Source organism: Lutjanus erythropterus, chromosome 21 (genome assembly GCF_056507025.1).
Source record: "Lutjanus erythropterus isolate fLutEry1 chromosome 21, fLutEry1.hap2, whole genome shotgun sequence".
Taxonomy (NCBI): domain Eukaryota; kingdom Metazoa; phylum Chordata; class Actinopteri; order Lutjaniformes; family Lutjanidae; genus Lutjanus; species Lutjanus erythropterus.
Genome location: NC_139337.1, coordinates 7,336,058 through 7,351,699, shown reverse-complemented (window position 1 = coordinate 7,351,699; position 15,642 = coordinate 7,336,058). Strand labels below are relative to the sequence as shown.

The window sequence follows — 15,642 nt, the reverse complement described above, 5'->3', positions numbered from 1 at the left end:
TCAGACATGCTCAGACTATGTTTCATACAAACTAGTCTGTTTAAAGCATGACCTGACTTTTAAAATCTTTGGTTTATAGCAGATTTAAAGACAAACTAATGCAATGTGGTAAGCTAAGCACTTATAGCAATCAAAATACTGAAATATAATTGTTCAGAGCCAATAAATGTCAATAAATACATCCCATCCTAAGGATAAGAGGCAAAAAAACACAGTTTACAATGTGGACGGATTAAAAAAGGAGAGCATCTCCCACTAGATGGAGACAGATGACCATGAGTAGCAGCGCAGTGTCTGGTGATTGTGATTTTCTATGGGACATAATGAACACATTACACAATGACACACTGTGGCTGTTAGTCCCGGATGTCCTCCAAGACAGATCAACAATTTAGAGGACGTTTCATTGACAGTCTCTCTATTGCACTGTTCTTTAGCTTCTAATCTGAGAAAATGAGCAGTATTTCTCTGAACCAGTGTCAGGAAAGCTCTTACTATGTCGCCCAGAAGATGTTTGATGGCAGACCTGATGGGATACAACAAGACGCGATGGGTCTCTGCATACAGCCTGATCATTTCAGGCTATTTGTGGAGTGAGTGACTGACAGACAATGCAAACAAGACGCAAGCACATGTGTACAGCCCCTCGAGGCCGAGGCCACTGAGCGTCCTTGACATTTCCCTCCGTGATCATCACTGGCCAGAGATGTTTGCTGGGGGAAGGGGGGGCTACCCATGCCAATCTGCTAAATTTGAGGCCATCTCATGTAAGATGAGTTACCATCATTAGTCTAATTGGGTCTAAGTAGCACTGCCTAATGGGAGTGCCAAGATAGGCCTGTTCCTTATCTAAACTAAAGCTGCCAGGCAAAACGGATTTGGATGAGAGAAAAAAAAGAGGGATGAACAAACAACAGACTGAAATCGCAGAACATATGTCTTAGCAATTCCCACATTCCCAATAGAATGCTCTGATAGCACTGGCAGAGCAGCGACATGAAAATGCGGATTACTGGTCTCAAAGAATAAAACCGAAAAGTGAAAAAAAAAACACTAACACATCCACTGACATTATTCAAGGTCATTTGACTATTTTCAGATGCTCTGTCACTGGCTGGTGGCAAAGGGGATTAGAAGAGAAAAAAAAGAAAGTCAGCCAAACAAAATGTAAGGAAAAAGAGGAAAAAAAATCTGACAAGCCTGCCTAATTGTGTGGACATGAGAACAGCTGTATTGACTTTGTCTCTGTTACAGCAAACTAACCCCCTGAACTGGTGCAAATAGGCAAACTAAACAATCCTGTTTTCAGGAAAAAACAGATTGGCTGCATCCTGGCAATATCTCTGGAAAAATCACATGCTCTAACAGTCCCTACCCGAGAGGGTTTCAATTGCATAAATCCAGACAAAGCTAAATATAGCCTCCCCTCTGTATACATATTTAAATAAACCCTATATGAATCCTGTATTATTGATGGGGCATGCATTATATAAGTATAATGCTTGTGAAACAGTGGAGGCCAGTGGGAATGGAATGGGGAAGGGGGTATCCTCACAAACCTGGCAACCTGTGTGTGTAAGACTGGGCATGCTCAAATGGGGCACATAGGTTTGCCCAAAAGCTGTTTTGATTACAACTCCAAGGTCCCATGAGGCAGATTAAGACTCCAGCATACATTATCCCTCCTCCCCTGCCTGAGACTTGATTGGGAAGAGGAGGATGGAGGGAAACAGCGATGAAATGAGAGGAAGTTATACACAAGGAGGAAAGAAAGAAACAAGAGAGCAGCAGCGTTAGGTAGTTTCATTTAAGATGCAATGCAAAATCGCCGTCCAAAACTCCTTGATGAGTTATTTAATTTCATTAATCAGCTCCAAAAAAGTGCCATTTTAATGACTGATTGTGTCACTTATCAATGAAGGTTAGAGGAGGATAGAGCATGCTGAAGGGTCAATCAGACAGGAGGACATCACTGGACTCCAGGTCCATCACAGATTATGTCTTACCCGCTGTCTGAGGTCAGCGACTCTCCCAAGGAGTGGGTGTCAATTTGGCTCCTGCTCTCACCCTCCCGCCTGGACTGGCTCCTGTCCCTGGTTTCGTTGTTGTTGTTGTTGGGACAGCCGCCACCATACGCTTGGGGCTGTCTACTTCCGCCACCGTTCCCATAGGGCACCCCGGGCCCTCTTTCGTAGCCGTTCACTGTCCTGGGGCCAGGCATGTTCTCCAGGATTTCATGGTGCTTGCTGTAGGATGGCGGTGAGGACGAGGGAGCCTGGCGGGATGAGGACGCGGGGGCCGGGGTAGGGGTGGAGGAGGAGGTGGTATGCTTGGGCAGCTTGTATCCATGAGAGATGAGGAGGTCCTCCACGCTGTACATGGTCGCATTTGTTTATGCTGGTGTGTTTTCTTTTTTTCCTTTCTCTGCGTGTTTTTTCTTTTTTTTTTCTTTTTTTTTGAGAGAGAGGAAGGTAGGTCGGTTGTCAAGGCGTCTCTGCTTCTTCCCTACGTGCAGCGGCAGGATCACCGGCACAGCTGCGCAGCTGAGGCCATCACTGGGAAAAAAAGAGAAAGAGGGGAATGACATGAGGAGCCAGGAAGAGAGACAGAGAAAGGGAGGTGACGGTAAAACCATTATCCCCACTATACCCATGTCCAATTTTTGTCAAGGGTCCCAACCCATGTGGACAGTTGAGGGGACGAAACAAAAACAGACCCCTGAACCCAAATTCTAAGCCGCCACGACAAAACCGAGATCACCCGCCTTCCCAAGCAGCCTGTCCCTCCCTCCTCTCTCCTCTAGTCCTCCTAGCAACAACCCTCTTTCCATCTCACTCGGTGATTACCAGCACCAAAAACCCTGTCCACGTCCAGAACTGAGGAGGACGGGGACGGTAAACAAAACAGCCTCAAAAACAAGCATGGTGATCAGTGGCGACAAGAGTTTGAGAGGGCTGCTGGTGCTGCAGTGAAATGTCACTGTTTGCTGTGGCTCTCCCTGTAGACTTCCATACTGTGGCTGTAAGGTAGCTGTTAGCAGCCACTGCTCATGTTTTGCATCAGTGGGGCGACTGGGGGATTGTGTTCCTCCACATCCTCTCTCCTGACATCTTTTCCTCATCGCAAAAGTATTTTCTGGTTACAGACTAAAAGGATGAGAACATTTTTTTCAGCTATATGCCCTAAAAAAATTTCCGGCTCGGATAAGGGTTTGCATATTCCAAAACTACTACCTTCACTTCTGAATACTTGAGAAAGTTAGAGAATTGAAATCAATATAAAAAGTAGAGAATATCAGAATTGAGAGTGTTGGACTGTTGGTTGGACAAAAGACTGAGGCTGAAACAAATGATTATTTTCATTATTCATTAATCTTTTGATTTCTTGATTGATTAATTAGTTCTATGGTCTATAAACTGTCTAAAAATGGTGACAAATGTCTCCAAAAGCCCAAGATGATGTCTTCTTTTGTCCACAACCCAAAGATACAAAGGACACTAAAGAAACCAGAAAATATTCAGATTTAAATGAGAAATCTGTAAAATTATCATGAAATGTCATCAGATATTACACAAATTTGCTATGTTGAAATAATCACTTCTCTGACAATAGCAATACAGCTAATTTAATTAGAGTTGAAATGAATGATGAATGCTACAGCGTGAGTAAGTGTCTGTTTTTGAGTTGTGAGAAATCATTAATAATCTTTTAGAAGGAGTAGATGTTTATAACTCTTAAACAGAGCAATATGTTAATGGACTCTGGCAGCCACTGAACTCCAACTCCTGAGTGTGTATTTTCCGAGCAGTTGACTTTTGTTTTCAGGATAATGAGTTTAGCTTTTCCACGAATGACATACAATTGACAGTTAAAAATGGCTGATCAACTTACAGTGTAGAACTTGCTTGTTACTGTCAAATTACAATGTTGAGCTTGTCTTGCACTCCTGCAGTGTTCCTGCAGCCTGCAGCCTCAAGTCTGGGAAAGAGGAGGCGAGGGAAACAACTGGCTTCAACCATAGAGTGTATATTAAATAGGGATTAAAATCTATGGCTCCAACTCACTATTTGGACTGATTTTTGGATGTGCACATTGCAATTGCTAAATATTGCACCATTAAGAAGCTGGAAGCTGAGATTTCTTTATTTTATAGACCACACATCTGCTCATTTAATCAAGAATGGTGAGGAACATTGCAGTTACACTGAGTAAACCCTAATAATCTACAAAGGTTGGAAAGGCAAAATAGCTTTATGACGTTTGCTTTCTGCCCAAAAAATGACTGTAAGTATTAGTATCAAGGGCCGGTGAGGAATTGAATTGATGATACCCAGGGTGCATCTGCTTGTGATGTAATGCCCTTGATGAAGTCATGCTTGCTGCCTTGTCAACAGGACAGATGCTGCTGCGGCCCACTCATTCAATACTCTCCACTGGAACAGACTGCCAACAACCTGGCTGTCCTTAATAAGAAATGGCATTCAGGAACAGCAGCGTTGAGCCCCGTTGCCAGAATCAAATGCTGTTCAGACAGTTTAAAAGCCAATCACACTATGATTGTTTAATGGCAGAGCCAAATTGCTTGTTTTCAGTTCTGAAAAACAGACGGCCGACACAGCCTCGCCGAAATGTATTCAGCAGCAAACAGATTAGCATTTGTTTTGCTTCTTAGCATTTGTTTAGCCATGATAGTCCCATGGAGATGAAAAAAATCCATCTATGAAAGGAGTCCTGACTCAGAGGGCAGAATCACTACCCCACTCTTATTCCTCCTGCTCCTTCCCTCCCTCCCTGTACCTGAACCCTAGGATAGCCTACTAGGTGATTAACAGGATCCAAGACCGTGAAATGCCGCTCTCTTTGTATGTCTGGCTCTCTAATACGATTATCTTTTTCATTTAAAACCTTAAACCTGTTAGTTTTGGAGGATTGACTCTTGGCGCTTACCCAGTTAATACTTTTGTTGAGTTTAACTATTTCCATTTTTTCGTTTTGAGTAATCTCCTCATGGAGAGGCCAGCTCTGAGATTGATAGGGAGGTTCTTGTGAACAATAGTGAAACTGAAAAGATGGGTGGTGGTTTGCTTTGTTTGCTTACAGATGCGCATGCAGATCTGGGACGTACACATTTTTTATTGACTGTTATTTCATGAACTGTGGTTGAACTTGCGCTGGGCAGCAGGCCAGAGACTATGTTCAATAAGTCACGTAGCGCCGCTGAAATACTGTAAATGCCAGCAAAATGGAATCCAAGATGGTAATATGTGTGGCCATTTGTCACTACAGAGTATTCAACTCATCTAATGAACAAGACTTTTATCTAACATGTAAATATTTTTGTTCTATACTTTAAAGTAAAGGATAGTATGGATTATTTGAAGTGTGGTTGTTATATGAGGTACTTATACATAGTCAATGTATTACCTAACGTAGGTGACAGTCAATATAACCTCTGCTACGGTGACTGGGTTGACATTTGGGCTGCAACTAACAATAATTTTCACTGTTAATTAATCAATTCATAGTTTACTGTTTTAAAATGTCAGTAAATGGTGTCCTCACGTCTTTTATCTACAACAAAAAAATAGTCATTTTCCAGTCATTGAGGAGTAAAGAATCCAAAAATATTAACACTTAAGAAGATGATATATGAGAATATTGACTTTTTTCTAAGAAAATTACCCAAACTGATTAATCAATTAACAAAATAGTTGGCGATTAATTTAATAATCAATCATTGTTGCAGCCCTAGTTAGCATCAGAACATATTTTAGCCACCTACTGTAAAAAAAGGCTCAAGCTTTTCTTTCTTTTTCAGTTATAAAAGCCACATATTGCTCTCTATAAACCAGCCAGACTCTAGGATTATGTATTGGCAAGAACCTGATGATACGATATTGTGATACAATGGTTATATGATTCAGCATAATCTATTGCAATATATTGCGACAGTGTGAGCAAGATGATTTATTGCTATATTTTAAATGTAATTTGAGGAAAACTGACATACTATAAAGAACATATAATCATATGTATTTGGATTAAAAACATTAACTTTTTTTATGCAATCACAACAGTTAGATAAGAACACTGCTCTTTAAGCGTTGTGGGTTTAAACACAACACAAAATCAACCACTGCTACAAATCTCTACATGCATGAAAATATCCTGTTACAGTGTTTTGAGAATATATAATATTGTAATACTCTTCTTTTTTTTTTACATCCCTACCAGACTCCATTGGAAAAATCAGCAATTTTAGCTCACAGAACACAGGTGTTGCTGGTCTACTGGTGCCTCAGACTGGTTAGTTTGTGTTATTGTGTGATTTAAGTGTTTTAAAGGGTTAATTCAGATTTACCTAAGTCCCACAAACAAACTAATAGATCAAGGCAGCAGTAGACCACCAGCACCCATGTTCTGTGGAGTAAAATTGTTGATTTTTCCAATGGAGTTTGGCTGAGTGAGGTAGAGCGACATTTAGGTTATATAATGAAGTTTCCATCTGTCTGGCGGCACAGTAATTGGAGAAAGTATTGTAAATACGGGGTACACTTAAAGTGATATTGATTTTTTCATGTGGGCCTTTTTCTGGGTGGTTAAAATAGCCTACATTTTGCTTCTAACCAAGTCCACAGCAGTGCATTGCTTAGTTTCCCTGCTGGTACTACTCTCTGCTTTCCAAACTGGGGGCGTGTTGGCCACCATCTGAGTATCAGCAAGTACATCATACGACCCCACTTCAAAAATTCAGAACTTTCCCTTTAAGACCCAACAGTGCTGCAGAACCCTATATCAGATCAAGATCAGAGTCAGATTGCTATCTTTCCCCTTTCCTTCCTGTAGATCAAGCCTATCCCTCCAGCCAGGGAAAGACTTAATTAAGTGAGCCTGAGGTCAGGAGCTCTATTTATTAATATGATAATTCACTTTTGTTATGATATCTGCACATTAACCTGTCTTAACTGCACATCCATATGCTGTCTAATCTAGCTAAACCCCTTAATCTGAGGCAATTTCTCTTGGTGTCATCACTAAATGAGGATTATCTCCATCATCGGTAAAAGTGAGGATTTCCTCCTGTGAAGTGACCCGCCCTCATTCAGTTCCCCCCACCAACACCCCACCCCCAGTCCTCCCTTCCCATGACAAGCTCAGTTTAAATACTGCTAATGCTGTTACGCAATGGAATTACCCATTTTATATCAAATAAAACCTCGGATTCAAGCAACGGTATGCAACAATGGCCGGCTTTCATCCCCCCAAACACAACAACATTGTGTTTCCCCACAATGCCTTCTTGTGTGAAAAAGACTGGCATTAGTGGCTCTTGAATTTGAAAAAAAAGTGCAGATCTGCTGCATTTTAATGGCACGGCTCACTCATAGAGAGAAATTAATGATACAGTTTATGGATAACATATGCTGCAAAGTAAGCTAAAAATAAATAGAACCACATGAGGCCTGGCATTTCCCTACAGACAACCCACCTTCACACCAGCCTCTGCATTCTCTCTAATCAGCCACTGTACCCCACTACTGTTACATCATTTACATTTACTACACAGTCAAATATGTAAGACCTCCGCCTCTGAGGTCAAGTGAACTTTTGTCAAGGCCAAAGCTTGTTTATTAAAAACAGATACAAGCATTTTTTAGCTGCGTGAGGGGGGGGGGGTTGTGCCCTCACTGGTGGCTACACCCACGGCAGGCTGCAGGGGCATGACGGCTTGCAGGTTGACAGTTTGGTGTCAGCTCCTTATTCATGGCCCAGCTGAGATGAGGGCATAGTGGAGAGGTGGGGAGGAAGGGGAGCAGAGGGACAGTATGGGAAGGCAGACAATGCAGGACAGAGACCCAGATCAGGCCTGGGGGAGGACAGAACCGCAGAGTTAGAAGTCCAGGATGCAGGTATGGGTTACAGACTGTGTCAATAAACTTTATAGATAGTGAGCAGTCGCCAAAGTCTACACTCCTAGAAATAAGGGGGTTGAGAAGGTTCTTCCTGAAGGGCTGAGGTTCCACCCAGAACCATTTTATTTTGACGATAATCAAGGATTCTTTGTAAGGACTTTTTTCATCCAAAGAACCCGTTCTGGGAGAAAATGATTGTTGAAATCCTTGAAGTACTCTTTCATCAAAGGTTCTTTGTATCATAATACAGAAAGGGTTCCTGGAAGAACCCCCTCTAGATGAAACCCTTGGACTATTAAATAATTCCCAGTAGAATCCACTTGGTGGGTTCCACATACAGTAAACCCCCTAAAATGAAAAAAAGGGTGGTTTCTAAATAAAATCCTTACAATTTAAGAAGGTTCTCAGCAAAATCCCCAGGCTGGGCTCTAGAGAAAACCCTTGAAATATAAATGGGTTCTCAGTAGAACCACCTGGATGGGTTCTACATAGACTCCCTGGAATATAAAAGCATTCTCTGCTGGGTGGGTTCTAATTAAACCCTTGCAAAGTTTTTTCCCCCTAGGTGGGTTTCGGATAAAACCCCTGGAATATTGAAGGATTCTAGGTGGAACCCCCTATGTGGATTCTAGATAAACCCCCTTGAATATAAAAGGGTTCTATGTAGAAATCCTTGGATGGATCTTAGATGAAATCCTCGGAATGTAGAAAGTTTCTTGGCAGAACCCCATGGGTGGGTTCTTGTTAACACCCTTAGAGGATGGATAGGTTCTGGATAGAACCCCCAGAGAGTGCTGGAACCATTACACCATAGAAGGGTTATCTGTAGAACCTCTCATAAGGGTTCTGGGTGGAATATTTCACATATTGTTCTAGGTATAACCCTTTATAGTGGGTTCTAGGGTTGAACTCTCTGAAAGGGCACCAAATGGAACCTTCACAAAAGGTACTTCCAGGAACCAAAAAGGGTCCTTCTATGGGAACAAGCAGAAGAACACTTTATGGTTCTAGTTAGCACTTGTATTTCTATGAGTGTCTGAAAATATAGTGTATGACAAGCATAAAGTGGAAGAACAGATTTTCTGCCCTGTGGTCAAAACAAATTGAGTAACAGTGATGAATGTTGTCCTGAAGAAGACACAGAGATGTGTTAAAATAGCACATCCCTGCTAAAAGTGAAGACAAAAACAAATCTGGATTTAACAGGCTCCGGCATTAAAACACCACAACAAAAGAAATCTCATACAGCAGAGTCTGGAACCAAAAAGACGATTAGCCTGCTTCCTAAAATATTCCACAAGAGCCGCACCTCTCCAACACATTGTTCCCAGTCTCCTTGGATCTACAACAACTGACCCAAGTGGGCGTGTGCTTGGCTAGGCTCTGGCCTGCATCTGTTAGGACTGTGCACGCACAGGGGTTTCTCAGGGATGACAGCCCATCACATTCAGCAAACAGCAACGCTCCGCAGATTGTTTATCTATGTGACATCACTGTGTCCACCAGAGGAGCCGTCTCTCTTCCTGAGGAAGTGCGTCGTTGTGGGGACGGAGGAGAGCCGACGGTGTCGCAAATGTTTCCAATCAGGCGCTCGGCGGGCTCCTGTTTGTCCCGGGGAAAAAAGTCGGAGGCCTGTTTTTGGCTGGGGCCAGAGGAATAAACAGCCAAACAACCTCAGGCCATATTTTACCCTACACTGACCTCTAGAAAGCACAATGTTCTCCACTTCAGGTAGACTGTAACTCAGCAACATAAAGTGTAGGCATGCTATCTGGGGAGCTATCTGCCCCCTGGACACTCACCATTCATCAGAAATATCCCACTGGGTACAGGAGCCATGCAACTTTAGTTTAGAGTGGTGGTTCTCAACCTGAGGGTTGGGACCCACAAGGGGGTCACAAGATAATTTCTGGGGGTCAGCAGATGGTTGTGAAGAATTAAATAAAATATTGTTGCAAGCTGCACAGAATGACAACCAGGAAGCAGTTCTCAACATCATCTCCTTAAAGTCACTCAGCACAAAAGACAAGCACTCAAATATATGCACAATTCTGCTGGCCTCAAGGAATAAAACAACCACCTCACTGATGGTTAAAACTATAAACCAGCACAAAAATGACATTTACCAACATAAACCGCCATGTTCTAAACAGACAGAAACACTAACAAAAAGTAACATTTGTATTTTGTAAAATAAAATAGCAAACAGATTACTCCGTCTAGCACTAGGCATGATGGGAAATGAGGGTCATATTTTAGACTGAGGAATGCTTTTACAGTTCATTGCTTGCAGTAGTGATGTAATTTACCTTAGAATAGTGCTTGTGATAGTCAAAGTGTGCGTGCACATGAGTTCTGATTGGAAACACACACCTAAAAAACTTAATTAATTTTCGCAGTTTTGTTGCATAGTTTCATGGTTAACCACACTGCAACAGAGAGTTTTGTTAGCTATCACATGGAATGACTACTATGAAGTGATGGCTTCTCAGAAAAACTGCTGCAGCTCAAGACTCTGGCCAAACAGAGACTGAACAAACGGGCGTTTCTAGAGGGGAGGCACTGGCCACCCCTGAAATCCGATTGGCCACCCCAAGTGACAACCCCATCATCCTCAAGTATGACTGGTTATCTGTCCAGTGAGTCTGAACCAAATGTTTGACAATTATTTATTTCCTTTTAATTTTTGACAAGGTTAATTTATTGAAAGTTTTTCATGACAGAGTGTGAAGGATATATTTAAGAGTGTCGCAGCCTGAGGAAAGAGGCACATTGGAGGTACAATTCCTATTTGAGGACTTAAAAAATAAAGTATTGAAGCTTTATTTTACATCTGTATGGTGCTACTCTGGTGTGTGTGACTGGTAGGACAATTTATCTTTTAAATAAAAATTTAAACACAAGAATGTAAGAAATTGTAAGTTATCGTAATGTTAATAATTAAAGTAGATATGGAAATGGTACTTTAACGTGTGCGTGTGAGTAATTCATACCACCCCAGTAGAAGTCAGTGCCCCACTTAGGCCCCCTTGTCAAAAGATTCTGTAAACGCCCCTGTGAACGAGAACTGGAGACTGTGTCTGAAGGTGGATCACCTGAGAGCAGCACCATCAAATGAAAATGGCGAGATACCAACATTTCTAACAGAGCCCTGAGCTCCCACCAAGCTTCAGAAATATCACCCTGAAATTTTGTAATGTTGTAAGGGTCTTAACAATAACCTGATGATTGTTGAGGGTCATGATTCGGAAAGGTTGAGAAGCACTGGTTCAGAGCAATTATTGCCTATTACAGTAATGAAAAATGAAGGTTTAGAAACTATTAAGTGAGCATCTGTTTAAATGACAGTAACAACAAAAAGATTTCACTGGTGATTACAAAAGAGAGCTAATCACCACGTTGCAAACCATGTGCGTTCCCCCAGCATCCACGCCCTCCTGGTAAAGAGAGTAGCAACAGGCAGGGCCCGTGCATTGTGACTCAATTAGCTCATGCGGAAAGGTTTAGCCAAAAAACACCCACTTACGTTATTTTGTTGAGCATATCCCATGGCAACAGTTGTTTTGCTTTTGTGAATGGCAGCTCACAGACAATAGCATGTGGGCTGCTAAGATATTCCCGCTGCATTGCCTCAGTCCAAAACTTATTACAGTCAGACTCGCCTGGCAGCGAAATCAAAGGCAGGATGGGATGAGGGTCGGGGGGGAGGGAGTGGGGGGGGTGTTGTTTTTATTCCACCATATTCCAACACATCACAGTCTCAAACAGTATGGTCTGGTTCTGATTCATTTCAGACTGTCAAAAAGTAGTCCAGCCAAACATTTGTCTAATGCAGCATCAGTGTTTCAATCCAGAGCTGAAAATGTTCAATAACAACCGGTTTATGCATGAGAACGGTATAGCTAATAGCTCATTAATGCAGCAACCAGTAAGAAACTGACGATGTGAGGGTAATTATATCAATGGACTCATTTTCCATTGTATAGCAGGCTTAGCTCAGTTCAGCTGAAATGTAGCGATTTGACGTCATGAGATTTCCTTCAACTGAATGCATCCAACTCTCATATTTGGAGGAAGATTCACATTTGCTCCAGAACACCACAGCTCCTGCCAGCATTTGAAAATTATCATTTCATATGAGGGGGGGAAAAAAAACAAAACATAAAGGAGAGGGTTATTAGGCACGCTAATCCACCGAGGCACTGTTCTGAAGCACAGTAGGCTTCACCTGCACTGAACTATTCCCAACCCATGCTGTTTCCGAGCATGCCAAACTGGCTTCATGGTAATTAGTGTCTGTCAAGGTCCAGGGCTTGCTAGAGATGACAGTGGCATGGTTTATCAGCCAGAAACACAGTGATCAAAGGGTTAGCACGCTCTGGCTTTCTGCTAATCAGATGGACTCTGCATGCCTCTTGCACAGTATTATATAGGGAAAGGTACAATCCAACATAAACATAATAACATGATCACATGGCACTATGCTTTGTCAAGAAAGCTTTAGCATATTATATATAATATTATATACACTCAACAAAAACTGAAATGCAACACTTTTATTTTCGCTCCCATTTTTCATGAGTTGAAGTGAAAGATCTGAGAATTCTTCTGTGCACACAAAAGATTTATTTCTCCAAAATTTTGTTCACAGATTTGTTAAAATCCGTGTTAGTGAGGGCCTCTTTGCCAAGATAATCCATCAAACTGACAAGTGTGTCATATTGAGATAAAATGCCGTGATTATTGGAGAGGTGTGCCTTGGACTGGTCACAATAAAAGGTCACTCTAAAATGTGCATTTTCATCTTTTGAAGGGCACTGAAATATGGATATTTCACATACAGCTACAGATACCAATAGTTTTTCCCAGGACAGCAAGGTCATGATCTGCAGTACTACACCTCTGATTGGCTTACCCCGATATCATTACCCTAACTAGAGCTGAGACAGATCCGATCCAATATTGGTATCAGGTGTGCTGATACTGACGTAATTCACTTATCGGATATAGGACTGGTCAATAATTCACGTACCGATCCAGATGCATGGTCTGATATTTTTGAGTTATATATACATGCATTAATGCAATTTTAAGCACATAGCCAAAATGCTGTGACACAGACTGATTACTTCATTAGATTTAAACAGTTCTATAAAGATATCCATCATTTCCATGTTGTTGTTGTTTCCCAGATTTCTGAGTTTTGAGTTACACGTACAAGTGGAGCTTACGCTGGACCATGAACCTGCTGTGACATAACATCAGACAGTCTGTAACTAAGCAAGCTAGCAACAGTTGGCTAAATCAATATGTCCTTAATTTGAAGATACTTCAGTTTTGAAAGAAAAGCAAGTTGCAATGTTTTATTACGAGAAGATGTATCTCTATGGACAAATATCTAACTTCAGGTATCAGATTTGGATCAGAGCTGAAAAAAAGCCAATCACCAATCACTCCTGATGTCTAAACCTAACCAACCCAAACAATGAGTACAAGCAAAGAAGGGGCAGAGTAGGGCGGAATATGTCTTTACACTTCTGGGAAAAAAGTGGCATTTGTATCTCTGACACAGATTTGAACAAATTTGTGGACAAAATTTGAGAGAAATGAACCTTTTGTGTGTACAGAAAATGTCTTTGACTTTTACTTCAACTCATGAAAAATAGGTACCAAAACAAAAGTGTTGTGTTTATATTTTTGTGGAGTGTATAAGTATCATACCTAACAACATGAAACTAGAGCCCCTACATCGACACTATATTGACTTTCAACTCAGGGAACATGATCCCCAAACTACAGACACAAAATACAGCTGGGATGATGAAATGTACAAACCACTACACTTATGGTTAAAACTAGAAACCAGAACAACAATGACAATTACCAACATAAACCACTATGTTCAGAATAAACACATTACGAACTTAACTACTCAATAATGCATCATGGGAAATGAGGCCCTCTTTCAGCACTATTTTCAGCACATGTGAACATTGCGTCACAGTCCCACAGCGCCCTGATGATTAATTTTTAAAAAGTAATAAGATCTAATAAAACAAAGACACTTTCTTCACTTATCTGACCTATTTTAACAGATGTTAGACTGGATTTGGTGACCTGTCACATCAACACTGCAAAGTGTCTTATATCTCATCATTGGTACAATTAGTCTTGTGTGTTGATCAGAGTTGTGATTAAAGATTTGGGTGGGCTGCAGAAGATTTTTAAACATGGCATTCTTATGTTTGGTAATGGCTGGACTAGATGGTCCAGACTTTTTTTCTGGGGAAGTGTTGCTTGAAAATTGCAATTTATGTTATTGCAATACTCATCATTAGGGATGTCACGATTTCAACTCTGAAAATCGATCAAAAGGAGCTAAATCGAGAATGAATCAAAATCGAAAGCAGGATCAGCAATTCTCCCAATTCTTTTTTTCTCTCTACCCCACCTTCTTGCACATGTCTGGCAGGTGTCCCAAGGAAAAAAACAACACTTTCAAGATGACACAGCATAACTTACTACTACCCTGCACCTGCACTTTCCACTGATGGAGCTGGAGATATATCCAGTCATTTGATTGATTTTTGTTCTAAATCCTTGCTATCTTTTTAAAGAAGAATTTGAAAATGTAAATGATAAGGCATGAAACCAGACAGATGTAAAAAGACTCCTTGGCTGACTCAAAGAGTTAGCATTAGCTTACATTAGCCAGCTACATTTATGAAATCTGCTTGTGAGAGTCATCCTCTCAGTTGACAAAATCCACAGTTGTCAGCTAGAAATGAGAAGCTGCTTTTGTTTATTTCTCTAAGGAATCAAAATCCTAGTGTTTCAACAATTACTCCCGATTTCAATGTTAAATCTGCCACCATAAACTGCATATGTGTGATTGTGCAAAGCTTGACAGGCATAGCAACAGTAACTAAGGAGGGTAAACAGTGACATCTCTACTCATCATATCACATAATACTTTATTGTAGATTAAGTGTCATAATAATATCATATTGTGGGGCCTTTGGATGATTCCCACTATATGATATAAGACAGCTGAGAGGATGTGGCAACAGCATAATGAACTGTGCTGACAGACTGTGATGCAGATTACAGGTGGGATCAAAAGGCTCTCCCACACAATATAACTTAAGTGTTGTCATGATGGACGGTCTGATGAATGTGGAAAACTGCTATGTAAACACATGAAAATGAATAGTCAGGGTTATCTCAAGGGCTTCATCAGAGCACTGGCATAAAACTGACACGCTCAAATCACAAAGCAGGCAGCCCGACCATCTGCCAAACATATGAGCGTCCACCGGCCAGCATCCAGCCTGGACATAAAGATATATAACACGAACGTGCATTTCAGGCCTCAGACTCGCTGGGCTGCATTCTCCCTCCGAGAGGCACACTGGCAGATGTCAGTAGCTTTCACACGTTTCTGGCTGGCTTCATCCACCAGCCTCCTTCCTCCTGCCTGCCTGCGTCACCTCTGCTCTGACATCACATGTGACATCAGGCAGGAGCTCCGAGGGGATCCCTGTAGCCAGGCAAACATCAAATGACTTTCAAAGGTTTCAGCAATAGCTACCCAATGGCAGAAATACTCATTTTCTTGATGCGCTTGGCCTAGAAATAAAGCCGAAGACAGACTGAGAGTGGACAGAGAGGAGAGAGGCTGTCAATCGTGCTCAAACAACTAGTACACGCACACACATGATTACTGGAA

At 41.5% G+C, this 15,642-nt stretch overlaps 1 protein-coding gene across 5 annotated transcripts in view; it reads right to left on the bottom strand.

Annotated features, from left to right (window-relative positions):
• Positions 1-15,642, bottom strand: part of jcada (junctional cadherin 5 associated a) — a 47,070-nt gene that overhangs the window by 10,264 nt on the left and 21,164 nt on the right. For 4 of the 5 annotated variants that reach the window (XM_084747492.1, XM_084747489.1, XM_084747491.1 and 1 more), the window contains exon 2: positions 2,007-2,555. In XM_084747492.1, coding sequence (XP_084603618.1) covers positions 2,007-2,380 — 374 coding nt within the window. In that variant the 5' untranslated portion in view covers positions 2,381-2,555. Of the gene's footprint in view, positions 1-2,006; positions 2,990-15,642 lie in introns of those variants that run through there. The other variant, XM_084747490.1, reaches the window with a different exon arrangement.